This window comes from Chrysochloris asiatica, unplaced genomic scaffold (assembly GCF_000296735.1).
Source record: "Chrysochloris asiatica unplaced genomic scaffold, ChrAsi1.0 scaffold00074, whole genome shotgun sequence".
Lineage (NCBI taxonomy): Eukaryota > Metazoa > Chordata > Mammalia > Afrosoricida > Chrysochloridae > Chrysochloris > Chrysochloris asiatica.
The window spans coordinates 14934443-14962059 of record NW_006408592.1 but is presented as its reverse complement, the minus strand read 5'-3'; the positions used below and the strand labels follow the sequence as shown (position 1 = coordinate 14962059).

The 27617-nt window shown below is 40.5% G+C and overlaps 1 protein-coding gene across 2 annotated transcripts in view; it reads left to right on the top strand.

The window, feature by feature from the left end:
* The first annotated feature begins 18600 nt into the window (after window positions 1-18600).
* Window positions 18601-27617, top strand: part of ACER3 (alkaline ceramidase 3) — a 201266-nt gene continuing 192249 nt past the window's right edge. The window contains exon 1 of one of the 2 annotated variants that reach the window (XM_006865000.1): window positions 18601-18762. In XM_006865000.1, the coding sequence (XP_006865062.1) occupies window positions 18660-18762 (103 nt within the window). In that variant the 5' untranslated portion in view covers window positions 18601-18659. The remainder of the gene's footprint in view (window positions 18763-27617) is intronic. The other variant, XM_006865001.1, reaches the window with a different exon arrangement.

Genomic DNA, 27617 nt, shown 5'->3' with positions numbered 1-27617 from the left:
TTCTGTATTCCCAACACTGGGCTTAAGTCTTGGTCTGTGGCAAATAACCAATTCAACTTAAAAAAAAATTTTTTTTATTGTGAATTGAGTGAAGGTTTACAGAGCAGACCATCAGTTTTATGTTCAACAAATCATAGACTTCACTTCTTCTCAATGTTTGCAATCCCCTCAATGTAACCTCACTTTTCCCACTTCCTCCCTGTTTCTTGTTTCCATTCCTCCTTCTTTCTCAACTAGTTGACCATTCGATGGTGTATGCACCTCACTAGTGTTGTTGTCCTCTCAATACACCTACCTTTGCTGGGCTTTAAATTGAGACACAAGGTGAGTTCAGTTCCAGACCTGAAAGGTGATCATGGGTCATAGTCTTGGGTTTCCACCAGTTTCTAACTGACTAGTATGCCTGGTCTCCTTTATGACTTTGTTTTATTCCACATTTTCTCTAAGTAGGACCTTCTAATGTGATCCCTTTCAAAAACAGTTGGTATTGGTAAGTCAGGCAGAGTCTAGTTCTTCTGGCTTCAAGGTTGTGGAAACTGATGTTCACAGGACCCATTAGTCCATTGGACAGATTGTTTCTAAGTGTCTTCAATTTTCATCACTCTTCTTTCCTCCAATAAAAAGAGACCAAAAGTTGCACCTCAGATGGGTACTCATGAGCATTTAAGATCCCAATTACTATTCACCAAAGTAGAATGTGGAACATTGTTTTTGTACTCTATGCTATGCCTTGATGACCAATTCATTTTTACTGATTTCCAGATAAATTGACTTTTACTTGTTAGGTTTTTCAAAGGTGTGATGTAACAGTAGGAGACCCAAGACAGGAACAAGAACAGGAGATGTGGCAGAGGTGGCTCATGACTACTGTACTAGAGAAGGTTGGGGAAGAGAAATCCTGGAAAACTAGGCACCCTAGCTATCTAAGTAGCTCAGAATGAACAATTCTTTCTCTGTAAACTGAGATTTTTCTTAGTTTCGGGAATAGGACTGATAGGAAAAACCAGACCTAAAGGTTCCTCATCATTTCCTATGTGCATGATGGATAGCACAGGTATCTGAGTGTCTCTTCCCTTCAAAACAATAGTATTAACTATCATTTATTGATCTCATTCCATTTCCCAGGAATTGTATTTTGCAACTATATTTTCATTTAATCCAATACAGAAAATGGGTACTGCTGCTTGCCCATTTTACAGATAAGGAAACTGAGCCTTAGAGAAGTTAATAGGAACAAAGTCACAGCTTATTAAGAGCTGAGTTTGAGATACAAAGTTCTTACATGTTTACTATGTTCAGAGTTCAGCTGAAACTTTCTTCATTCTGTCAGACTGTTTCATATAAGTGGATTTGCTCCTTAATTTGAGATTACATTAATAGAGTTTCTCACATGCTAGATCCCCTGCTGGTCACTGAGAACAGAGAGCTGAATATAGGAAATGGTAGAAATATAGATGCAAAGTAGTCAACAGACAGTGAGAGCACAGTATGGGGAGTACACAGGATGCTAGGGAGTGAAGAGACGGAAACACCAACCCTGCCTTGGGAGTTGGGACTAGGGTAAGGCCAGAAAGGTTGGGCAATTGAGTCTCAAAGTCTGGAATTGGGAGCAGTGAGTTGTATTTCTGGAAGTATAAGCATCAGCAGAAGTTATAAAATATTGATCGTTTAATGCTTACCATACAATGCAATTGAAAAATGACCTGCATTTTGTAACTCATCTTAAAAACATTTATGTGGGCTTCTGGTGTGGCACCATAGGATTAGCATGGACTGTGAACCACAAGGTCAGCTGTCCAAATCCACCAGCTGCTCTTTGGAAACCCTATACAGGGTCACTGTGAGTTGGAACCAACTCGGTAGCACTTAACAAAAACAACAATGACACTATATATGTCTATGAGCTCTGATGGTGCAACAATTAAGGGATCAGCAGCTAACCAAAAGGTTGATAGTTCAAATCCACTCAGATGCTTCACAGAAGACAGACCTAATAATCTGTTCCAGTAAATATTACAGCCTAGAAAACCTTATGAGGCAATTCTATTCTGTCACATGGGGTCGCTATGAGTTGAAAATCAACTCAACAGCACTTAACAACAACATGCTTAATAGATACTTATCGTACTCGTACACATATAACCAGTTATACACCAAAATATTATCAGTGATGACACATTGAGTGATGAAATTTCATGTTATTCTTTATATTCTTTCATTGTAAAAATAGATTTCACTTTGTAAATATAAATTTACTGTGGAAATGTAAATTAGTACAGCCAATGTAGAAAACTGTTTGTTTCTTTCTAATACATTTTTTAATGTGCAAATTCTGTAACTCAGCAATTCCATTAACAGGTAATATACTAAAGAAACTCTTACACATGTGTATCAAGAGAAACATACGAGATTAAGTAAAAAACTGTTGCTACTAACTAGGGTTCCAGTTCATATATGTACCAGTTTTTTTCCAGACAAAACATGTTTAAACATGTCTCTGTAATCAATGGATGGCTGCTGACAAGCTCTCTAGTAATACACTTGTCTTAGTGTCATTAGAGTACTTTAGGGAAAAAAGTCCAGTCAAAACATTGACTTCCAAGGGGATCTGCTAGGCCAGTTCCACTCCAGGCAAAGAATTCAGCTCAGAAGGTCATGGTGAATGTTTTGGGGGTCCCAAAAAAGTGATCTTTATAGATTTTTAAAGGACACAGGACAATTACAGAAGCTTATTAGGAAGAAGTTTTAAGAAAATAGAAAATTGTAATGGTGAGAAAAAGACAAGGAGAGTTGCGCTGAGGAATTTTTTTCATCGTAAGGCACCTGCTCATTCTTTGAGGGCTGTCCTATGAGAATTTCATTGGGAAACCTTTAGCTCATCCATGCTTTAGTTCTGATCTTGGCCCTTTAGACTTTGTTCCCAAAACTTAAAGAATATTGAAGGGAATACAATTTGAGTTTCTCAAGGATGCCAAGGAGTCCTGGTGTGGCATTGTGGGATAAAGCACTGGACCTCAAGGTCAGTTTAAACCACACAGTTGTGGCTCAAATTCACTAGCCACTCCTTGGAAACCCTATACAGGGTTGCTATGAGATGGAACCTACTCGATGGCAATTAACAACAACAACAAAGGATGCCAAAACTGCCATTTTGACATGGTGTAAATTGAATAATGCAGAATTCTTCAGGGAAGGGTTAGATGGAAACATCACTTCAGAAGTGTGTAGGCATAGATGTGAGAAACAATAGCTTCACACTGTGATATTTCTGTTTAATAAGGTATTCTATGATTTTGTAGTAGATTTTTTTTAACTTTTTATTGTGAAGTGAAGGTTTATAGACAAGATCATCAATTTTACATTCAACAAATCATACACTTTTTTCATCTCAATGATTGCAATCCCCTCCATGTAACAACAGTTATTCCACTTCCTCCCCATGGTTCCTATCTCCATTCCACCCACTTCTCATCCCTTCTCAACTTTGCCCTTAGGTAAATGTTGCCTTTTTGATTTTGAATGATTGACCATTCCATGGTGAGTATACCTTACTAGTCTTGTTGTCTCCTCTATCTATCTTGGCTGAAAATTGGGCCACGAGAGTGAGATCTTTGCCAGATATGAAGGGTGGTTGAGGGCCATAGCTCAGGTCCCTCGAGCCTTTTTATGATCAGTATGCCCCATCTTTTTTTCATAATTGTAAGTTATGTTCCACATTTTCTCCTTCTCTATCTGGGACCTTCTAATGTGATTCCTTGCAGAGCAGTTGGTAGCGGTAGCCAGGCACCATCTAGTTCTTCTTGTCTCACAGTTACAGAGACAGATGTTCACATGCTCCATTAGTCCATTGGACTAATTGATTCTAAGCATCTTCAATTCTCATCATTCTTCTTTCTTCCACACATGAAGAGATCAATCATTGCGCCTTAAGATAGCCACTCATGAACGTTAAGATCCCAGTCACTACTCACCAAAGTAGGATGTAGAACACACTGCCTTTGTGGACTACGCGATGCAAACTGCCCACCGTGTCCCAAGACTATGGTCCTGAGCCCCAGACCCAGCAACTAATTGCCTTAAGATGTTTAATAATATCTAAGAAGTTTTCATTATTTTGCTGTTATATGCTCCATCACATTCTTGGTACACATTCCAACCCTTATACATTTATGGGTATACACCTACTCTTTCTCCCATACCTGTTCAGTATCTACCTGCAGGCATTGTTGTTCCTGGGTTGTATATTTAACAGTATTTACCTCTATCCCCTTTAACTCTTGCATACATCCCTGTGTCTTTACCTGCTTTCATCGCTCTTCTGTCAACCTCCCTTTTCTTGTATATTGTCCTCTCTGTGGTGCTGTGGGTTAATGCACTGGACCGCGAAGTCGGTTTAAACTGCAAGGTTCAAGCTCACCAGTCACTCCTTGGAAACCCTATAAGTTTCCAAGTCGCTATGGGTCAGAACTGACTTGACAACACTTAACAACAACAACAACAACAACAACACACCTCTAGCCAGTTACTGTCCCTTCTGTTTCATTCCTGGTAGCCATCAAAGAATATTTCTTTTAGCATAAAAATGTTTTCTAAAGTTTTTATTATAGTAGGCTCATACAAGATATGTCTTTTTGTGATTGATTAAATTCATCCAGCATAATATCCTCCAAGTTCATCCACTTTATAAGGGGTTTTACAGGTTTATTACTCTTCACAATTGCATAGTATTCCATTGTGTGTATCTACCACATGGGCTGTCTCCATATTATTGTTATTGTGTGTTATTTGTTATTGTACTGTGATGAACATTGGTATGCATATGTCTACTTGTGTCCTTAATCTTATCTCTTGTGGATATATACCACATTGAAGAATTGCTGGGTCATAAGGTATTTCTACTTCAATTTTCTGAGGAAACGCCATACTATTTTTCACAGTGGTTGAATGATTTTACAGTTTCACCAGCAATGTAGGAGGGTCCCAGTCTCTCCACACCCTCTCCAGCATTTGTTCTCTGCTTTTTTTTTTTGCACTTTGCTATTAATTCTGGGGTGAGATAATAACTCATTGTTGTTTTGATTTGCATCTCTCAGTTGTCAAGGACTTCATTCTTCTTGGATGAGCTATCAAAACTCACGGAAGCAGCAGTCAAGAAATCAAATGACATATTGCATTAGGCAAATCTGCTGCACAAGACCTTTTTAAAGTGTTGAAGACCAAAGATGTCAGCTTGAAGACTAAGGTGCACCTGACCCAAGCCATGGTATTTTCAATAACCATGTGAAAGCTGGACAGTGAATAAGGAAGACCGTAGAAGAATTTATGTTTTTCAGGTAGGGTGTTGGAGGAGAATATTGAAAGTGCTTGGACTGCCAAAAGAACCAACAGATCTGTGTTGGAAGCAGTGCAGCCAGAGTGCTCCTTGGAGGCCAGGATGCCCAAACTTGGTCTCTCATACTTTGGACATATTGTCAGGAGGGACCAGTCGGTGGAGAAGGATATCATGTTTGGTAAGGTAGAGGGTCAGAGAAAAAGAGGAAGAACCCCAAGGAAATGGATTGGAATAATGGCAGCATCAGTGGACTCAAGCGTGGCAACAGTAGTGAGGTTGGCCCAGGTTTGGGCAGTGTTTCGTTCTGCTGTGCATAAGGTCACTATAAGTCAGTACCAACTCAATGGTATCTAACAACAACAACAACAACGGCTAATGATCATGAATATTTCTTCGTTTGTTGGCTGCCTGAATGTCTTCCTTGGTGAAGTGTCTGTTCATGTCCTGTGTCCATTTTTTAATTGGGTTGTTTGTCTTTTTCTTGTCGAGGTGTTGTAGTTTTCTGTAAATCTTAGAGGTTAGTCCCTTGCTGATATATTGTTGAAAAAGAAAAAATTTCCCAGCCTATTGTTGTTGTTGTTGTTGTTAAGTGCCATCGAGTCGGGTCCGACCCATAGCGACCCTGTACAGGGTTTCCGAGGGTGTAAATCTTTACGGGAGTAGAAAGCCTCATCTTTCTTCCCAGCCTATAGGCACTCTTTTTACAGTTTTAGCAAAATCTTTTGATGCACATAAGTGTATATTTTTTAAGAGGTACCTACTGTTTGTGTATTTTTAGTTATGTTTGACAGCGTAGTCTTGCCATTAGAGCCCCTAAGTTTGTCCCTATTTTTTCATTGATTATCTTTATAGTTCTAGATTTTATATTTAGGTCTTTAATCCACATTGAGTTTTTGTATATGGTGTGAAGTATTAGTCTTGTTTCATTTTTCTGTAAATGGATTTCCAGTTTTGCAAGCACCATTAGTTGAAAAGACTATCTCTTCCCCATTTAATATGTTTTGGCCTTTTGTCAAAGATCAGCTTTGGATGGATTTACTACTGCATTCTCAATTCTGTTCCATTGATCTATGTGTCTTTTACTGTACCAGTACCAGACTTGATGACTGTGGCTGTGTAGTAATTGAAATCAGGAAGTGAGAGGCCTCCGACTTTGTTCTTCTTATTAAACAATGTTTGGTTATGTGAGGTCTCTTTCCTTTCCACATAAAGTTAGTGATCAGTTTATCCATCTCTTTAAAGAATGTTGTTGGAACCTGGATTGGGATTGTATTATATCTAGATTGTTTTGAGTAGTGTTGATATTTTCACAATGTTAAGTCTTCCTATCCAATGAGCATGGTATATACTTCCGTTTCTGTCCCTTTTGAGCTCTTGTAGTAATGTTTTATAGTTTTCTTTGTGTAGGTCTTTTGTTTCTCTGTTAGATTTATTTCTAAGCATTTTATCCACTGGGTGGCTATTATAAATGGTATTGTTTTCCTAATTTTTTTCTCACAGTTGTTTTTATTAGTGTAGAGGAATCTGACTGAGTGTTATATGTTGATCTTACACCCTACCAGCTGGCACAGGTCACTAGTCTGTATTGTTTTGTTTTGTATTTTGGCTGCATTTGTTCAGCTTCCCTCCTAGTAAACATTCAATAAATACACTTCTCTATCCCTTCATCTGAAGTTCAGGGTTCCAGGACTATTGTCTGCATTTGTATAATTTGGCTTTCTGTTGTAGAGGGCCTGTACAGCCCATCTGCCTAAGCCAACAACTTGCTGCCTCTCCTGTTATAATAATTTTGACTTGTTCTTAGGATCTATCAAGTTGGTTCTGACACAGCGATCCTATGCACAACTGAATGAAACACTGCCCAGTCAAGTACCATCCTCACAATTGTTATGTTTGAGCCCATTGCTGTTGCCACTCTATCAATGCATCTTGTTGGGGGTCTTCCTCTTTCTCACTAATCTTCCACTTTTTCTAGCATAACACCTTTCTCCCTGGACTGTTCCTTCCTGACAACATGTCCAAAGCCCAAGAGATGAAGTCTCTCCATCCTTGCTTCTAAGGAGCAACTGGCTGTGCTTCTTCCAGGACAGATTTGAGAGTTCTGACGGACCATGGCACTTCTATTATTTTTCTCTAACACCATAACTCAAATACATCGATTCTTCTACATTCTTCTTTAGTGGTTGTTCAACTATCACATATATATGAGGCTATTGAAAATGACATGACTTGGATTAGATACACCTTGGTCCTTAAACTGACATCTTTGCTCTTTTCCACATTAAAGAGGTCTTTTGCAGTAGATCTGCCTAATGCAATATGTTGCTTGATTTCTTGACTGCTACTTTCATGGGCATTGATTGTGGTATTCATCAAAATGAAGTCTTCAACTACTCTACTTTGAGGACACAGCTCTTTCCCATTTGTATTTTGACTGCCTTCCAACCTGAGGGGCTCAGCTTCTGGCACTTTGTCAAACAATGTTTTCATTCTTATTCATAAGATTTCTGGTTTCTAACAATTCAGAAGTGGTCCACTTTTTCCTAATCTGTGTTAGTCTGGAAACTCCACTGAAATCTTTCCACTATGGGTGACCTTGCTGGTACTTAAAATATGGTGGCATAGCTTCCAGCATCACAATAGCACACAAGCCACTACAATATGGCAAACTGAGCAATGATAGGTGGACTTTTTTACTTACCCTGGTAAAAATGAGTTTTCAGACAGCCAGCATTGGTTTTAAACCAAAACATAGAAAACAGCTTCATATCCATATTAGGAGAATAGATGAATACACTATGGTATTTTCATAGAGTGGAAGACTATAAAACAGAAAATCATTTACAGCTTTGTGCAACAACATGGGTAAATCTTAAATGTATGTTGTTGAGCTAAAAAAAGTCACAGAAGAATATATACTACATGAATTGGTTTATATAAAGTTTAGGAATATGTAAAAGTATGTTCAGAAATACAATTTTATGATAAAACCATATAGAAAGGTATAGGAATGGCAAAAACAAAATCCAGGAAGGTGGTTGCTTCTGGAGGGAAGAAAATAATAAAAATGGAGAACACACAGATACTTAAATGAATTGGTTGAGTTCTATATCTTAAGCTATTCTCAACATCCATGCAAAATTCCCAGAGTAAGCTTCATCATGGAATATAGAAAGCATCGAGCAATATCATTAATATCACATGTACATAAAATTTTGCTGAAGATAATTTGAAAACAGTTGCAACAGGACATCAACAGGAAATTGCTGGAGGTTCAAGTTGGATTCAGGCAAGGATATGGAATGAGTGACATATTGTGACATCAGATGGATCTTGGCTGAAATCAGGGAATCTCAGAAAGATGTTTACCTGTGCTTTATTGACTAAACAAAGACTTTCGACTGTGTGGATCAGGACAAGCTATGGACAACATTGCAAAGAATGGAAATTCAAGAGCACTTCTTTATGCTCATGAGGAACCTGTACATAGAGCAAGAGACTGTCATTCAAACAGAACCAGGGGATATGGAATTGTTTAAAATCAAGAAAGTTGTGTGCCAGGGCTGTATTCTTTCTTTATACTTATTCAATTTGTATGCTGAGCCAATAATCTGAGAGCCTGGATTATATGAAGAAGAACATGGCATCAGAATTAGAGGAAGACTCATTAACTTGCAGTATGCAGATGATACAACCTTGGTTGCTGAACGTGGACTTAAAATACTTACTGATGAAGATCAAAGACCACAGCCTTCAGTATGGGTTGAACCTTAACGTAAAGAAAACAAAAATCATCAACCCTGGGCCAATAAATAACATCATGGTAAGTGGAGAAAAGATTTAAGTTGTCAAAGACTTCTTTTTGCTTGGATCCATAATCAACATGCATGGAAGAAACAGTCAATAAATCAAATGACATACTGAATTAGGCAAATCTGCTGCACAAGACCGCTTTAAAGTGTTCAAGAGTTAAGGTGTCATTTGAAGGATTAAGGTGTGCCTGACCCAAGCTATGGCATTTTCAATAGCCTCATATGCACGTGAAAGTTAAACAATGAATAAGGAAGACTGTAGGATAATTGATGCATTTGAGCTATGCTGTTGGAGAAGAATATTGAAAGTATCACATACTGTCAGAAAAACAAATCTGTGTCTTTAGATGCAAGGATGGACAGACTTCATACCTCATACTTCAGACATGTTATCAGGAGGGCCAGTCCCTGGAGAAGGACATCATGCTTGGTAAAGTGGAGCATCAGTGAAAAAGAGAAAGACCCTCAACAAGATGGGTTGGCACAGCGATAGTAGCAATGGGCTCAAATGTAAGAGTAATTGTGAGGATGGCGCAGTGTTTAATTCTGTTGTGCATAGGGTCACTGTCAGTTGGAACCAACTCAATCGCACCTAACAATAAAGACAAGAAGCTTCATTATCAGTATTTCACAAAATCCTTAGCAATTTTTCTCAGTGTAACTTTATTGAGTACAGGGTCTCTGAAGCCAGACTGACTAGATTAAAACCCCATTTTGTGACTAAGTAGGCATACAAATGTAATCAGGTAAGTAACTTAACCTCTTTGTATTTTAATATACTTACAGTGAAGTGGAAATAAGAACAGTATCTATCCCCTTGCATTATTGTGAGCTTTAACTCAGTTAATATATATAAAGAATTCAGAACAGGACCAGCCCATGGTAATTGCTCAATAAATGTTGTCTTATTAAATAAATGTTATTATTTCTACTGTTTGATTAAGCATCCCCTGAAGACTACCCTGTGTGGAGGCCTAAGTGAAGCCTGGAGACATAGAATGAGATAGGGCCTGAGGACCCTATCTCAGTAACAGATTCTTATGAGATGGTTCTATAAGTTAGGTACTGGGTTGCTAAGCACAAGGTGAGCAGTTTAAACCCACCAGTTACTCCTTGGGAGAAAAACAAGTCTGTCTTCTTTTATAAAGATTTGTTATTGTTAAGTGTTGTAGAGTCAGTTCTGATCCATAGTAACCCTGTATAGGGTTTCTGAGGAACGACTGGTGAGTTTAAACTGCCACTCCTATGGTTCCAACTGACTCTGCAGTCCAGAACATTAACCCACAGCGCCACACTTTACAGCCTCAGAAATCCTATACAGGGTCACTATGAGTTGGGATCAACTCAATGGCAGTTGGGTTTATGGTGGAGGGAAACTCAGAGACTGCAAGAGCAAGGTGGTAGGGGGAAGCCGGTGAGGTCCCTCAACCCAGCCTGGCTTCAGGAGAGTCTTCCTAGAGAGTCTGCCGTTGTGTCCCTATCTTATGAAATGTTGCTCTGGCCCTAAGCTCTATAAAGTCTCTCATGACTAGATGACTAGGAAGTGTGATGAACTGCTACAAATTTGACTAGCTGTAAGAGAAGCCAAGAGGTAATTTTGGAGATTATAAACCCACTTAATCTGTGGCACTGTGGAATAAAGAACTAGAATGAGATGTTGGTTTGAACCACAAGGCTGGCGGTTCAAACTCACCAGCTGCTCCTTGGGAACCCTGTATAGTGTCACTATGAGTTGGAACCAACTCAACAGCACTTAACAAAAACAACAAATTCTTTGGTGAGCCTAAACATTTGGTTTTTGTGGCTTCAAATTTTCTTTTGCAGTTAGGAAATGGTACAACATAGTTCAATCTGAAAAACTGAATTGTAGCTTGGATTTTGTTTTTGTTGTTGTTATCCTGGGAACTAGTGGAAAAAAACATCTGGTTGATAGCTTTCAAAATTAAGGTTCTCATCTGTTATTTGAAAAGTGAATATAGGCATTGGAAATAACCTAAATACCTAGCAATAAAAGAATATAGTAAAGTGTATATACCATAGCCAACTGAATTGTGGTATATCTGTAAAACGGAATATTATACAGTTATTTTTTATGATATTTGCAAGTATTTTTAATGTCATGAAAAAAGCTTATGAGAGAATATGACACACAAAAGTTAATATTAACTCTATTATGTAAAAAAATCCCTAGATAAAATATGGGAAGAAGATAATAGCTAATGTTAACAATGGTTATTGCTAGTTAGAGAGTACTGGTGCATCACTGTAGGATAAGCACTGCACTGCTAACCACAAAGTTGGTCGTTCAAATCCACTAACTGCTCCTCAGAAACCCTATACAGGGTTTCTAAGAGTTGGAATTGAATCGATGGCACTTATAAACAATCATTGCTAGTGGCTCCAATTACGAGTGATTTTGAATGCTTTTTTTTCCTGTATTTTCAAACTGTCTACCATAACAATGTATTAGCTTTTTAAAAAAGTTTTATTGAGATCTCATTTACGTACCATACGGTTTACCCATTGAAAGCGTATAATTCAATGGTTTTTCGTATATTCGCGTAGTTGAGCAACCATCACCAAAATCTAATCTGAGTCCACTTTCATCATCCTAACAAGAAACCTCAAACCCATTAGTAGTCGCTCTCCATTTCTACTCAGCACTTCCCCTTCTATACCTCAGCCTGAAACAACCAATGACCTACTTTCTGTCTCTAAAAATAAGTTGTTGTCAAGTAGATTGTAACTTATGGTGACCCTATGTGTGGTAGAGTGCACACAGTGTACTGATTTTTTTGGAAGTAGATTACCAGATCTTTCTTCTGAGGCAGCTCTGGGTGGACTCGAACCTCCAACTTTTCAGTTAGCAGCCCAACATGTTAACTGTTCATACCACCCAGGAACTCGTTTTATCTCTATGCTTTTATTGTTGCTGTTAGGGTAGATGAGTTTATTTGGACTCAAAGTTACCCCATGTGACAGAGTAGAATTGTCCCATAGGGTTTCTTAGGCTGCAATCTTCAGTTAGCAGCCAAGCAGTTAACCAGTGCTCCTTCTGCATCTACAGATATGTCTCTTCTATACAGTTCATATCAATGGAATCATATAATATGAGCTTTTTTTTGTCTGTCTTCTGTCACTTAGTATGTTTTCAGGGTTCATCCATGTTGTATTATGTGCCAATACTTCACTCCTTTTCTTGCTGAGTAATATTCATTGTATGGCGATATCACATTTTCTTCATTCATTCATCTATGGATGAACATTTGAGTGGTTTCCTCTTTTTGGCTATGAGCTTTCATGAAAAAGATTTTGTGTGGACGTACACTTCTAGTTCTCTTGGGTATATATATCTACGTGTGAAATTTCTGGATCATATGGTACTCACATTTTGAAGTAGTATCAAACTGTTTTCCATAGTGAATGCATCATTTTTACATTCTAATTAACAATGCACAAGGGTTCCACCTTCTCCATATCCTATCTGACCCTTGTTATTGTCTGTTAAATATAAGCTATACTTAACTATATTTATTATAGTTATCCTGGTGGTGGTGGTTATGTGCTGTGGAGTTGGTTCCGACTCATAGCGACCCTGTACAGGGTTTCCGAGGGTGTAAATCTTTACCAGAGCAGAAAGCCTCATCTTTTCTCCCGCAGTGCAGCTGATAGTTTCAAACTGCTAACCTTGCGGTTCACTGGCCAACTTGTAACCACTATGCTACCAGAGCTCCTTTTCTATGCTATCTTAGTGGGTATGAAATAGCTCATTGTGGTTTTAATTTACATTTCTCTAATGGCTAATGGAAGGAGCTCTAACAACATAGTGGTTATGAATCGGGCTGCGAACCACAAGGTCAGTAGTTTGAAACTACCAGCTGCTCCTCAGGAGAAAGATGAGGCTTTCTATTCCCGTAAAGATTTACAGCCTCGGAAGTGTTGGAACCGACTCCATGGCACATAACAACAACAACAACAATGGCTAATGGAAAAGTCCTGGTATGGCTTTGTAGGATAAGCATTGGACGGCTAACTGAAAGGTCAGTGGTTCAAACCCACCAGCTGCTTCTCAGAAACCCTATACAGGGTCACTGTGAGTCAGAATCAACTGGACAACACTTAAAAACAACAACAATGGCTAATGGAGGGAGTGCAGTGGCTCTTTAGGATAAACAATGGACTGTGAACCACAAGATCGGTAGTTGAGCCCATTAGCCACTCTGCAGGAGAAAGATGAGGCTTTCTACTTCTGCAAAGATTTACAGCCTCACAAACCCTACGTTGTTGTTGTTGTTGCTGTTAAGTGCTGTCGAGTCAGTCCCAGCCCATAGTGACCCTGTACAGGGTTTCCGAGGATCCATTGGTGAGCTTGAACTGACTTGTGGTTCAAACCGACTTTGCAGTCCAGTGCATTAATCCACAGCGCCACCCCAGAATTCCCTGTACAGGGTGGATATTAGTTGGAACCGTCTCAATGGCACTCAATAACAACAACAATGGCTAATGAAGCTTTGGTGTGGTGCTGTAGGATAAGCACGAGACTGTAAACCATACAGTTGATGGTTCAAACCCACCAGCCACTCCTCAGAAACCCTATACAAGGTTGCTGTGAGTTAGAACCCACTGGACAGCATGCAACAACAATATCTAATGGTGTTGAGCACCTTTTCAAGTGCACATTGGCCATTTGCAATGAAGGTGTTGGGGAAAAACAAGTCTTCAGGAATGATGGAATACAAATTGAAATGTTTCCACAAACTGATGCAGCACTAAAGTGCACCTGTCTTTGCCAAGATATATGGAAAATTCCTATCTGGCTAACAGATTGCAAGAGTTATTTGTGCCCATTCCAAAGAAAGATGACCCAACAGAATAAGAAAATCATGGAACAAAATCATTAATATCATATGCAAATAAAAATTTGCCAAAGATAATAAGAACAACAACTACCACAGTTGCAGTAGCACATCAACAGGACACTGCCAGAAATTCAAACTGGATTCAGAAGAAGACATGGTACGAGGGATATTACTGCTGACATCAGATGGATCTTGATTGAAATCAGAGAATACCAGAAAGATTGTTACTTGTGCTTTACTGACTATGCAAAGGTGTTTGACTGTGGATCTTAACAAACTATGGCTACCATTGCTAAGAATTAGGACTCCAGAACACTTGATTGTGCTCATAAGGAACCTGTACATAGACCAAGATGACGTAGTCATTAGAACAGGACAAGGGGATACTGAATGGTTCAAAATCAGGAAGTTGTGTGTCAGGGCTATATTCTGTCACCATACTTATATAATTTGTATGCTGAGCAAATACTCAGAGAAGCTGGATTATGTGAAGACATCACATCAGGATCAGAGGAAACTCATTGTATGTGTTAGATAGATGACGCAATCATGCTTGGTGGAAACAAACAGGACTTGAAATGATTACTGATGGACATCAAAGACCACATGGCCTTTAGTATGGATTGTACCTCAATGTAAAGAAAATTAAATTCCTTACAACTGGACCAGTAAATAACATCATAATAAGTGAATAAAAGATTGAAGTTGTCAAAGACTTCATTTTGCTTTGAATCCACAATAAATGCTCATGGAAATAGCAGTCAAGAAATCAAATGACATATTGCATTAGGAAAGTCTACTGCAAAAGACCTCTTTGAGGTATTAAAGAGCAAAGATGTCACTTTGAGGACCAAAGTGAGACTGATCCAAGTCTTGGTATTTTCATTTGCCTCATATGCATGTGAAAGTTGGACAATGATTAAGGAAGAACAGAGAAGAATCTATGCATTTGAATTATGGTGTTAGAGACGGATATTAAAAACAAATTATTAACAAACAAATCTGTCTTGGAAGAAGTATAGTCAAAATGCTCTTTAGAAGCAAGGATGCCAAGAGTTCATCTCTTGTACTTGAACATGTTGTCTGGAAAGACCAGTCTCTGGAGAAGGACACCATGCTTAGTAAAGTGGAGGGTCAGTGAAAACAGGAAGACCTTCAATGAGATGGCACCTACCAACAACAACAACAACATTGGTCATTTATGTATTTTCTTTGGAGAAATGTCTATTTAGTTTCTTTGATCATTTTAAAATTAGTTTATTTGTCATAAGAGTTATTTTTATTTTTATGAATACTAAACATTTAGATTTCTGGTGTGGCATTGTAGGATCAGCACTGGACTGCTAACCTCAAGGTCAGCAGTTCAAACCCATCAGCTGCTCCTTGGAAACCCTATACAGGGTCACTAGTCGTAGGAACCGAGTTGACAGCACTTAACAACAACAAAAATAACTAAACATTTATCAGATATATGATTTACAAATATTTTCTCCCATCTGTGGATTGCCTTTTCGTTTTGTTTTTTTTTTTTAAAAAAACTTATTGTGAATTGATTGAAGGTTTAGAGAGATCATCAGTTTTACATTCAACAAATTATACTTTGTTTCATCTCAATGATTGCAATCCCCTCCATGCAACAACAGTCATCCTACTTCCTCCCTATGATTCCCGTTTCCATTCCACCCTCCTTTTCATCCCTTCTCAACTTTGTCCTTAGGTAAATGTTGCCCTTTTGATCTTGAATGACTGACCATTAAATGGTGAGCATATTTTACTAATATTGTTGTCCCCAATATATACCTATCTTACTGCTTAGCTGAAAATTGGATCATGAGAGTGAGTTCCATTCCAAACTTGAAGGGTCATAGTCTAGGGTTTCTCTAGTCTCTTTCTAACTAGTAAGCCTGGTCATTTCTTTACAATTTTGAGGGTTTTTTTTACACATTTTCTCCCACTCTATCCAGGACCTTCTAATGTGATCCCTTTCAGAGTAGTTGGTAGTGGTAGCTGGGTGCCATCTAGGTCTCAGAGTCATGGTATCTGATGTTCACCCGCTTCATTCGCCCACTGGACTAGTTGATTCCAAGTATCTTCAATTTTCATCACTCTTCTGCACATGGAAACACCAGTAATCGCACCTTAGATGGCTGCTCATGAGCTTTTAAGATCCCAGTCACTACTCACCAAATAGAATGTAGACTATTGTCTTTGTGGGCTATGTTTTATCAGTTGACCTAGTGTCCCCTGAGACTATGGTCCTGAGCCCCTAGGTCCAGCAACTCACTGCCTTAAGATGTTTGATAATATCTAAGTTTTCCTCATTTTGCCCACTGTATGCTCTACCACATTCATAGGTATGTTTGCAGCAAAGTTAAATACCCATGTACAAATAGTCTTTCAAACCTTTATATATTTGTTGGTATATATTTTTGCTCTCTTGATGGCATCATTTGTAGTACAAACGTTTTTAATTTTGATGCAGTCCAATTTTATCTTTTTTTTCTTTTTTCACTTATACATTGGTGATTTATCTAAAAAAATATTGCCTGACCCAAGGTTACAAAAATTTACTTTTCTGTTTTCTTGTAAGAGTTTTATATCTCTTTGAAGATGGGCTTCTTTGGCTTTCTCCTGTTAACCTGTGTGTGTTCCCGGCAACCAGTCAACCAGGGCCTGGTAAATTGTTAAGTGCTGTAGAGTCTGTTCTGACTCATAGCAACCTTGTATAGGGTTTCCAAGCCTGTAAATCTTTGCACCAATAGAAAGCCTTTTCTTTCTGCCATGGGATGGCTGGTGGTCTTAAATCACTGACTTTGTGGTTTGTAGTCCAGAGCTTATCCTACAGAGTCACCATGCTCTGGGCCTGGTAAATGTTGTTGTTAAGTGCTGTTATGATTCCGACCCATAGTGATCCTGTATAGGGTTTCCAAGGAGCAGCTGGTGAGCTTAAACCACCGACCTTGCAATTAAAAGGACTTTGCAATCTGACACATTAGCCCACAGTGGCACACCAGGATTTAACAACAACAATTCAGTACACAAGGCTGTTGTTGTTGTTGTTGTTGTTAAGTGCTGTTGAGTCACTCCCGATGCATTTCCACCTGGTATATGGTTTCCAAGGAGCATCTGCTGTGGATAGTTTTACTTGTTTTCACCACTCTGTCCAGGTCAGGGGTTGTAAATTTGAAAAGAAGTTTCGATTCTACAGGAGGATGCTGTGGAGTTGGGAAAGAGACAGATGCCAATCCTATCTAGAAGCAGAATCTTTGATGTGTGTGGGGAAATGTGAAATTGTTCACTATAGATTAGTAAATCAATACAAGTATAAACCCATGTTTACCTTGTTTCTGGGCAATCTGACACTACAGTTGAAAAATCACTCTGGCAGCTCTGTGGAACATTAATGTCTTGAGGATGGAGATAGGTGGAGACTATTGGTTGTTTGGAGAAGAAGGCACAATTACAGATAGTTAGAAGAGGGGTCTGGGTGGCACAAGCAGTTTGTGATGGACTTCTAAGCTAAGGTTGGCAACCTGAACCTACCCAGCAGTTCTGAGGAATAAAGGTCTGGTGAACTCCTTCTGTAAAGATTGTTGTTAAATGCTGTGGAGTCGCTTCCGAATCACAGCAAGATCCTGTATAAGGCTTCTAAGGAGCGGCTGGTGGGTTTGAACTGCTGATCTTGTGGCTAGCGCCACACCAGAACTCCCAGTAAAGATTACAGCCAAGGAAACCCTATGAAGCAGCTCCCGACATGTTATCACATGAGCTGGTTGACTCCTGGTGTGGCGCTGTGGGTTAATGTGCTGGACTCAAGGCTGGTTTGAATCGCAAGGTTGGCGGTTGAAGCTCGCTAGCCACTCCTCAGAAACCGGATACAGGGTCGCTATGGGTCGGAACTGACCTGACAGCACGTAACAACAATAACAAGGCAGGAAGTTCAGGACCCGGAAAACCCAAATTGCTTTAGTACTCTGGCTGCATTCTCTTTTAGGGTCTCAAGCCCACTTTTCCGGTCCTGTGTTATTTTTGCCCTGATTTACCTTATGTCCTAAGAGTTGGTTATACCTTTCTATAAAAACAAAACAAACACACTTTATTTCGTGGGAATCCTGGGGGTGGGTTGTTCTGCTTCTGGACTCCCATGGAAGACACTGAGGTACACAGGTTTTATCAAGCAAGGGCTTGCTAGAAGGTTCCTGGGCACATCCCACCCCCGCCTCAATTAAATCAGGCCACACACACACACACAAATTAAGGTTCAGAAACACGGCTACATAAAATATTGACTGAAATATCAGGAACCCTGAAATTACAGCCTGAGGAGTGTCTAGGTCTGGCAAGCACTCCCTTCCCGGATCACTCCGCTTCCCCGGCCTCAGGGGAAGGAGTGGGCAGGGCAAACCAGAAGCCCTGGGGTGGGTCTGGCGCCAGAACTCGGCCTACGGCGGCGGTGGGCGGAGTCTCCCCGTCGGCCGGTCTCAGTGACGGGAGCCGGCCCCGCCCCGAGGCCGACCTAGCCCCCGGGCGCAGGGCCCCGCCCCTACGGGGAGAGAGGGCGGGGCGCCAGTCGGGCGCGCGAGCTGGGCCGGAGCCAACCTGGGCGCCCGCGGAGCCGAACGCTGCGAGCGGAGCACTGGGGCGGAGGCGCACACGATGGCTCCGGCCGGGGACCGGGAGGGCTACTGGGGGTCCACGACCTCCACACTGGACTGGTGTGAGGAGAACTACGCAGTGACCTGGTATATCGCCGAATTCTGTGAGTACGAGTAGAGGCACCTGGGCAGCCGGCCTGAAGCAGGGAGGGACGGAGAGAGGGCTCCCGGCCTGAGGGGGAGCCGCGGTGTGAGGAAGGGAAAGGGCGCGGAGCAGGGAGAGGGCGAACCTGATGGAGAGCAGGTTTGAGCCGCGGAGCGCCATGGGGGATGCTACAGTCCAGTGTATCGCGTGAGGAGTGCTGGGGTCTGGAAGGACTGAAGGGGGCCCTTGAGATTGGGGTCGGAAGAGAAGTGGGAGTCCCTGCAGGACCCCGGAGGAAGCCTGAAGAACTGGGTAGGGCTGGGAATTTCACCTGATGGGCGGATGGGCCAGGCTGGGGACAACCCTATTAGAGCTGGGGAGTGTGGACGGGGGACTCTGCCCGTTTCCTTGAGGCCGCAGGACACCTGCTCCTACTATTGCTGCGCCACCGCAAGGACCCAGAGAAGGGACCCGTTCCCTGCTTAATCCTCCCCCATATACGTGAAAACTCGCCCCGAAGATACCCCAAGATATCTTCCTGTCCCAGAGCCCCATCTAGTCTAACTGTCCCCCCGCCCCAGGACTGGAAGGCAGAGCGAATCATCTGTGGACCTTCTTGCTCAGGGCAGGCACCCAAGAGCACAAGAGACCTTCTCTCTGCTCTGTTCTTCCTATTCCACTATCTAGGGGTCAGGGGTCATCTAAGGACATTATTTCCACTGGCTGGAGCTTCTCAGGATTTGGGGCAGAACCCTCCTCCAGCTGCTGCCCTGACAGGCACTGCTGGCCAGGTCAGATTTTTGCTCTGTGTGTGTGTGTTACTAGGCTAGGTGAGCACAGGAATTAGCTGCCACTTATTTTAACATTGTTTACATTGGTCAGGTCTTGAGAGCACACGATTTGATCCTCCTTTCAGGCACCTGCTTCTAATAAGGTAGAGAGGATATTCTTTGACTAACTGCTATTGCTTTCTTTGAATTGAATCCCTTTCTGAGGACAAAACTGCTTTTAGCCAAACTTCCAATTGTTGGATCCCTCTCACAGCTATGTGTATTTATTTGACTTGGTAGGAAAGAAGGGTCGCTATGAGTTGAAACTGACTCACTGGTGGGTAATCCTACTTTAAGGATTCCTGGTGACACAATGATTGAGTGCTTGGCTTCTAACCCACTGTGGAAGAAAGATGTGGCAGTTTGCTTAAAGATTACAGCTTTGGAAAACATCTGGGGACAGTTCTGCTATATCCATAAGGTCTCTGTGAGTCAGAATCAATTCAACAGCAATGGGTTTGGTTCATCATATTTTGTTCTCTTCCCAGTAATTGACTAGGGTAAGTTAAAAAAGAAAACAGTTCTTTTTGCAGTTTTTAGAACTTTAATACCATTACCGTTTAACCATGATTAAGGTGAGAGTCACTTTTCCTGAGCTACTAGTTTAAATTAATAATTTGTATAAAATAATGATGGTAACAGGATCATTTGCAGTGTAATTACTTGGCACCCAAATGTTGGCAAGGAAAACACTTTAGCAACTTGTTGGATCATGTTGGCAAGCCCATGCCTGGACCAGAGGACTCCCATGATCGTGAGGGGAGGAACTTTAAATTGTGCTTTGTGCTGTGTAACATGGGAAAGAGAAACTCAGGAGTCTTCAAATATTGGATGTACTGTCATATAGAACAATCAAACTTTCTATATTTCTCTCAAATGCAGAATTAGATCTTATGAGTGGAAACTGTGAAGAAGGAGATCTTGCTTCAACATAAGGAAAACTTTCTAACCAAGTTGAAATTGTGCTGGGGTGGGAGGTAGAGGACTTTTTGTCACTTAGAGTGTTAAAGCAGACATTGCTCAAATAATTCATGTGAGTATTTTTGGGAAAATTAATTGGTTAGCAGAGAAAAGAGGCTGGCCTTAATTGACCTTTAGGTCCCTTTGCAGCGTTACGGATCTATAAGGATAATAATGATCTTTAGTTTAGAACCAAAGTTTTGGATTAAAATTGAGAGAGAAAACTGGCAGTTAAGTCATGTGGACAGTAAGAGAGCAAGATACTACTGCTCTGGCAGATAGCTCTGAGAAATGGGAAATGGCTTTAGTTCTCCTTGTTCTCAGAAGAGGAAACTGAGCAGACAGACTGCAGGGAGGGTTTTGACATAGGAATCCGAAGAGGTGCAAGAAGAAGATGAGTGAATGTTGGCATCCCTTTGCACATGTGCCATGGGAAAAGTGATCTGGAGGAAGTTGAGGTCAGGTCTTGAAAACGTTTGCAAGTGGTTGGTATTTATCAGAACTTCAATAAGAAAATTTGATCTTTGAAAACTATGCTGATTAGTAGTTATGTATTTAAAATATGTGTTTAAAATAAATGCCATCTTATATTTGTATTAATGATAGTAATATTAAGGATGAGGATAATAGTAGATATTTAAGTGCTGTGTGCCATACTTTGCTAAGCACTTCACATATCCAATCTCTCTTGATCGTTACAATAATCCCAACAGAAGGTATTAGTATCGTCTCTATTTCACAGATTAGGAAATTGAAACTCTAAAAAAAGTTATTTATTGAAGGTTGCATAGATAGTAAGTGGTACAAAGGTAGTATTCAATTTCAAGTGTGATGCTAAAGTTACTATACTGCATTATGTCCCCATCAGTATTTACATCATAACATTAATGGTTTTGCTCTTGCGTGTAAGGAATGAGAGCAGACATGAAATACTATGCTATCACAAAGGACAAATTGAATAACTATTTCAGCATTGTTGTTATTGCCCTCGAATTGGCTCTGACTCATAGTGACACAAAGCTCAAAAGAATGAAAGAAGCACTGCACTGCCCAGTCCTGCACCATCCTCACAATTGTTGTTACGTTTGAGTCCATTGCTGCTGCCACTGTGTCAATCCATCTTAGCATTGTTGTTGTTAAGTTCCGTTGAATTGCTTCTGACTCATAGCGACTGTGTATAGGGTTTCCAAGGAGCAGCTGGTGGGTTTGAACTGCTGATCTTGAGTAGGTCTGACCTCCAGTGCTGATCCTACAGTGCCACACCAGGAATCTCAGCACTAGCATGTATGTATTTCAGCATTAAAGTATACGTATTTTGGGTAGTACTAAGATGAATTTGGGAAATTGTGTGTTCAGCTATGACAGTGTTTCTTAGTCACTTTCAGCACTTAACTGAAAAGATATGTTTTTAGCATCACCCAGTATAATTTCAAATTCTTTTTTGTTTGAGTAGACTGCAGGATCAGGAGGAAAGGGTGGAAAGTATGCCTGCTAGTTGTGATATGTGTCTTGGTATGCTAGAAATTATAGGTACCAGCTGCCACCTTATGGAGTGTGGTGGCTCTGTAGGATAAGAACTGGGCTGCGGACAACAACATTGGTGGTTTGAGCCCACCAGCTGCACTGTGGGAGAAAGAGGCTTGCTGCTCCTGCAAAGACTTACAGCCGCCGAAACCCTATACGTGGCCGCTATGAGTTGAAACTGACTCGATGTCACTTAACAAGAATAACAATGGGACCTTATAAATGATCATGCAAGTTGAAACCAGGCAAAGCAAATAATGAATGGCATAAGTTATAATTGTTCTGTGACCTGTATAATGTTTTGTTAATCACTAAACATTTTCTTACTGTTCTTTATAAGTCTATAAGGAAATGAAAAGAAAAATAGTACAACTAACACTAATCTTTATTTGTTGTTATTGTTGTTGAGCCTATTCATGGCAACCCATGTGTTACAGAGTAGAAGCTCCTTTGGGTTTTCTTGGCTGTAATCTTCATGGAAGCAGATTATCATGATGCTAACCTTTAGGCTAGCAGTTGAGTGTACAGTATAATTTGGCACACTGTAATAAAACATTAGGAACTTTGAGAATGAAACTTTTATTTGTAAAAGAACTTATTAAGAGTAGTTTAAACAGTACTTAGCTTTTTCTTGTCATATAACTTACGGTATAGAGTAAGCATCTTTTTTATAATTTGGAAAATTTCTACATTTGGATTGTTGTTAATAAGTGCTATCGAGTCAGTTCCAATCATAGTCACCTTCTGTATAAGGTTTCTGAAACTAAATCTTTGCAAGAGCAGAAAACTTCATCCTTCTCCTATGGAGAAGCTGATAGGCTTGAAACACCAACCTTGTGGTTCAAAATCCAATATTTTATCCTTTACACTTTCAATATTGTAAAATATCTCTGAGAGTTCCTTTAATGGAAAGTTTTTTGGTGGTGTTACTTCTGGGTCATTGTCATCTTTTTTGCTGCAACTACTTACTCCATTGTTGTTGTTGTTAAGTGCCTTCGAGTCGGTTTCAACCCATAGCAACCCTGAATAGGGTTTCCGAGGCTGTAAATCTTTACGGGAGCAGATCGCCTCATCTTTCTCCCGTGGAGCAGCTGGTAGTTTCGAACTGCTGACCTTCTGGTTCGCAGCCCGATTCGTAACAACTACGCTGCCAGAGCTCCTTTACCTTCACTAAATTTCTCCGGTTGAATGTCTAGAATTTCTTCAAGGGCAGCAATGTTGACATTCCCAAGGTGAGCTATTTCTCTATTAACTCCGTTTATGTTCAATTAGAATTTCATTTCTGCTATCACTTTCTGTTTTTGTTGCACTTTCATTGTTATTGGCTAGTTTCTTCTTCTGGTTATTCATTTTTATAGAGTGTCACGAGTTTATGTCACCAAGATTCAAGGAGTTAACACAACTACACACTTCGTTGTTTGTATGTGGACCAAATAACAGATGGGTTTGTTTATGGTATGGAAGTATGTATACTGTTCTCTGGTTGCCATTTATGCAGCTTAATTTAGGATTATTTTGGCAGATATTGGTTGTTGTTGTCAATCAGGTGTATAGCTGCTGGTATTGGCTCTTGTCTGGTGGGTGGGGTTGGGGCTGTAGAAAGTACAGTTGTAGCTGGGCTGTATGGGTCACAATTGCTGTCGCCTGTTGGGTGATGCAAGAAGGAAAATAACACAAGAAAGAAAGGAAAAAAAGAAGAAAACAAACAAGTAAACAACAGCTGAAAAAAGAAAGCATTAAAGGGAAAAAAGGCAGCAGCTAGAAAAAGAATACAAAAACTGAAAAGAGGAGAGAGAGGGAAGAAAAAAATAACAGCAAAGAAAAAGAAAAAAGAGTTAAACACAATTAGGGCGAGGGTTGAGTTCTAGAGACCAGAGTATAGTAATGAAAAATCAAGAGAAAAAAAGTGGGGGGGAGAGAAGATGCAGCCTGTGGTGGGGGGAGGAGAAGCAGAAAAAATAAAAGAAGAAATGAAAGCAGAGATAGGAAGGATAGAAAGCAAGCGTAGCTGAATAAGAAGAGAAAGAATAAACAATGAAAGGGAAAAAAAAATCAGAGCAGGTGTCAGACCCAGAGAGAAGAAAATTCTGGGGTCTCCTGCAGCCAAGGACCTTACATGATAAGTGGGCAAGAGGTGATTCGGTGACACTCCTGGTCCTAGATAGAGTTCCTATGGTGGTGGTGGTGGTGGTTATGTGCTGTGCAATCAGTTACGACTCATAGAGACAGGGTTTCCGAGGCTGTATATCTTTACGGGAGCAGAAAGCCTCATTCTCCTACGGAACAGCTGGTAGTTTTGAGCTGCTGACCCTGAGGTTAGCAGCCCAATTCGTGAACACTATGATTTTTGGGCACCCAATCTAGAAGTAGTGTGTGCAGATTCCAAAGGAATTGATGGGTCAGGGTATTTCCATCCTAGAGGGCAGCCAAGGGCAAGAGTTCCTGCTAGTTCAGGGCTGGCCAGAACCACTGTGCAGGTCTGGAGCAGGCCACACTTGATTCCATGCACCTGGGTTGGTGCTGCTAGCTCTCATCTCACTTTGCTGTGGCTCACAACTGCAACTTACCAACATGTGGCTCTGACCTCCCGGATAGCAGGAACTTTGCTGGAAGTGTATGCCGGCAGGTGCTGGCCATGCCTCTGGTCACCAGAGCAATATGAAGTAAAAAAAAATTTTGTACCTTTCTTTCTGCCAATAAGTGACATGTTTCTGTGCTGCACCACCAACCACTCTGTACCTTTAAAGCCACTCACAAAAGTTCAAGATGGCTGCACTGAGCCTGGCTGGCTGGCACAAACCACTCATATCTTTATTCCCACCCCCTGTGTCTGTTCAGCTGCTTCTCCTAGTTAGGGCTAGTCCAGGACTGGCCAGGGCTGGTTCTACAGGTTTGGAGCAGAGTTCACCTGAATCCAGGTGCCGGGGTTGCTTTGGATAACTCCTGACTCACTTGATGGGACTCAACGACTGTACTGTTCACCCCTGAGCGGCTCCAACCACTGGGGGAGCAGGAGCTTCACTGGGGGTATATGTGGGTAGGACTAGTCACACCTCTGGTCACCAGAGGAATGTGGAGAATTTAAAAAAATTTTTACACCTTATCTCCATGAGACAGCTTCTGCAATACTGTTACACTGTTTTGTTTCTAGAGCCACTCACCAAGGTTTAAGATGGTTGTGCCATGTCTTTGTCAACTGGCACAGGTCACCAGTCTATCTCCTTCCTGTGTCTGTTCAGCTTCTTCTCCTAGTAAGCATTCAGTCCACTTCTTTATCCCTTCCTCTGAAGCTCAGGGTCCCAAGACTATCATCTGCATCTGTTTCATGATTTTCTGTATCTTTGTTGTAGAGGGTCTGTGTAGCGTTTCTGCCTAGTCTGCCATCTTGCCATCTCCACCTCCTCTAATCTTGATGCTATGTTATTCTTTTTATAGTTCTTGGATTATTTATTCAGCATTCTGATTGAATAAGTAAGGATACAACCCTGCTGCACACCTTTTCTGTTTTTAAACCATTTGATTTATAGACAGGTTCTGCATGAGCACATTTCAATGTTCTGGAATTCCCATTCTTCATGATGTTATCTATAATTTGTCATGATGCACACAGTTGAATGTCTTTGCATAGTCAAAAATAATGCAGGTAAACATCTTAATATTATTCTCTGCTTTCAATCAAGATTCATCTGACAATAGCAGTGATATACTTTATTCCATATTCTCTTCTGAAGCCAGCTTGAACTTCTGACAGTTTGCTGTCGTTATAGGTTACAGGCTATAATATCGTTATTGTGAAGTGCTGTCAAGTTGGTTCCAATTCATAGCAACCCATTATACAACAGAGCATAACACTGCCCAGTCTTGGAACATCCTCACAGTCATTTGCCAGTGTTGCACCTGCTGTATCAATCTGCCTCATTGAGGATCTTCCTCTTTTTCATTACTGACCCTCTACTTTACTAAGCAATAAATTTACCAAATTGTTAATGACTTTTCTCTTTTTTATTAATCAAAAGCACATATAACTATCAATCAGAGGAGAATTACTTACTGTTATTACACTGTATTGATCTGTATGAGATATAGTCACTAATTACCTAAATGTACTTATATTGATATAATTTTAATCCAAAACAGAGCAGCATAATCTTTTAGTTGCCATCTTAGGTGAATAAATGTGATTTTGGAGATATTTTAAATATCCAATACAAATCATAATATTGTCGTTAAGTGCCATCAAGTCAGTTCCGACTCATAGTGACCCTGAATAGGGTTTCCGAGGAGTGGCTGGTGGGTTTGAACTGCCAACCTTGTGGCTCAAACTGACCTTGCAGTCCAGTGCATTATCCTGCAGCGCCATACCAGAACTCCCAGAAATCATAATAACTAACATTTATAGCCACCAATTGTCTGTCAGTTTGTCGTACTATGGTGACTTGTGTCTTAAAGTGTTAGCCTCTTTAAAGTGTTAAAAGCAAAGATGCCACTTTGAGGACTAAGGTGTGTCAAACCTAATCCATGGTGTTTTCAGTCTCCTCATGTGAATGCAAAAGTTGGACAATGAATAAAGAAGACTGTAAAGAAATGGTACCTTTGAATTTTGATGTTGGCACAGAATATTGAATGTACTATGGGCTGTAGGAAGAAAAAACAAATCTTAGCAGAAATGCAGCTAGAGTGCTTCCTGGAAGTGAGAATGGTGAGACTTCATCTCACATACTTTGGGCATGTTACCAGGAGGGACTAATTCCTGTAGAAGGATATTGTGATAGTTAAGGTTATGTGTCAACTTGGTTAGGCCATGGTTCTCAGGAGTTTGACAATTATGTAATGATGTACTTATCCTGCATTTTATGATATGATGTAGTCACCCCAGGATCTGATCTCATGTGATCAGCAAATCTATTCTGAAGGCAGTTTCCACTGTGTGTGGCCTGCACCTTCAGTTCTTTGGACTTGAACTATCAGCCTGCTATATTACCTGTCGATCTTGGTATTCAATGGTCTCTCCAGCCTGTGAGTCAGCAGTCTGCCATCTTACTTGACAATCTTTGATTTATCTGTTCCTGCACCTATGAGAGTCAAGAGAAGCCTTCCATGTGACCTATGGGCTTGGTACTTGTCAGCCTCTACAACTGTATAAACTATTTCCTTGAATAAATGTCGGTGTGGGCTAATGCATTAGACTGCAAGGTCAGTTTGAACCACAAGGTCTGCAGGTCAGGATCACCAGCTACTCCTTGGAAACCCCTTACAGGGTTGCTGTGGGTCAGAACTGACTCAGCAGCACTTAACAACAACAACATACATATATGAAGGGGTTTCAAAATGTTTGTGGGTAAATTCCGTTTTTCTATGAACTTTTTGAAGCCTCCTTGTATAAACTTCACTGATTTTGCTCTCTGTTTGTGCATTCCTCTCTTGATGGTCCTAGGGTCCTCTGTTTCTGGACTGTAAGATTAACCACTCTCCTTTTTTTGTTACAAAACTTCTACCTTTACAATTGTGACAGTCGCGATTAGTCATGATAACAGTTATTCGCTATTGAATCTTAAGAATC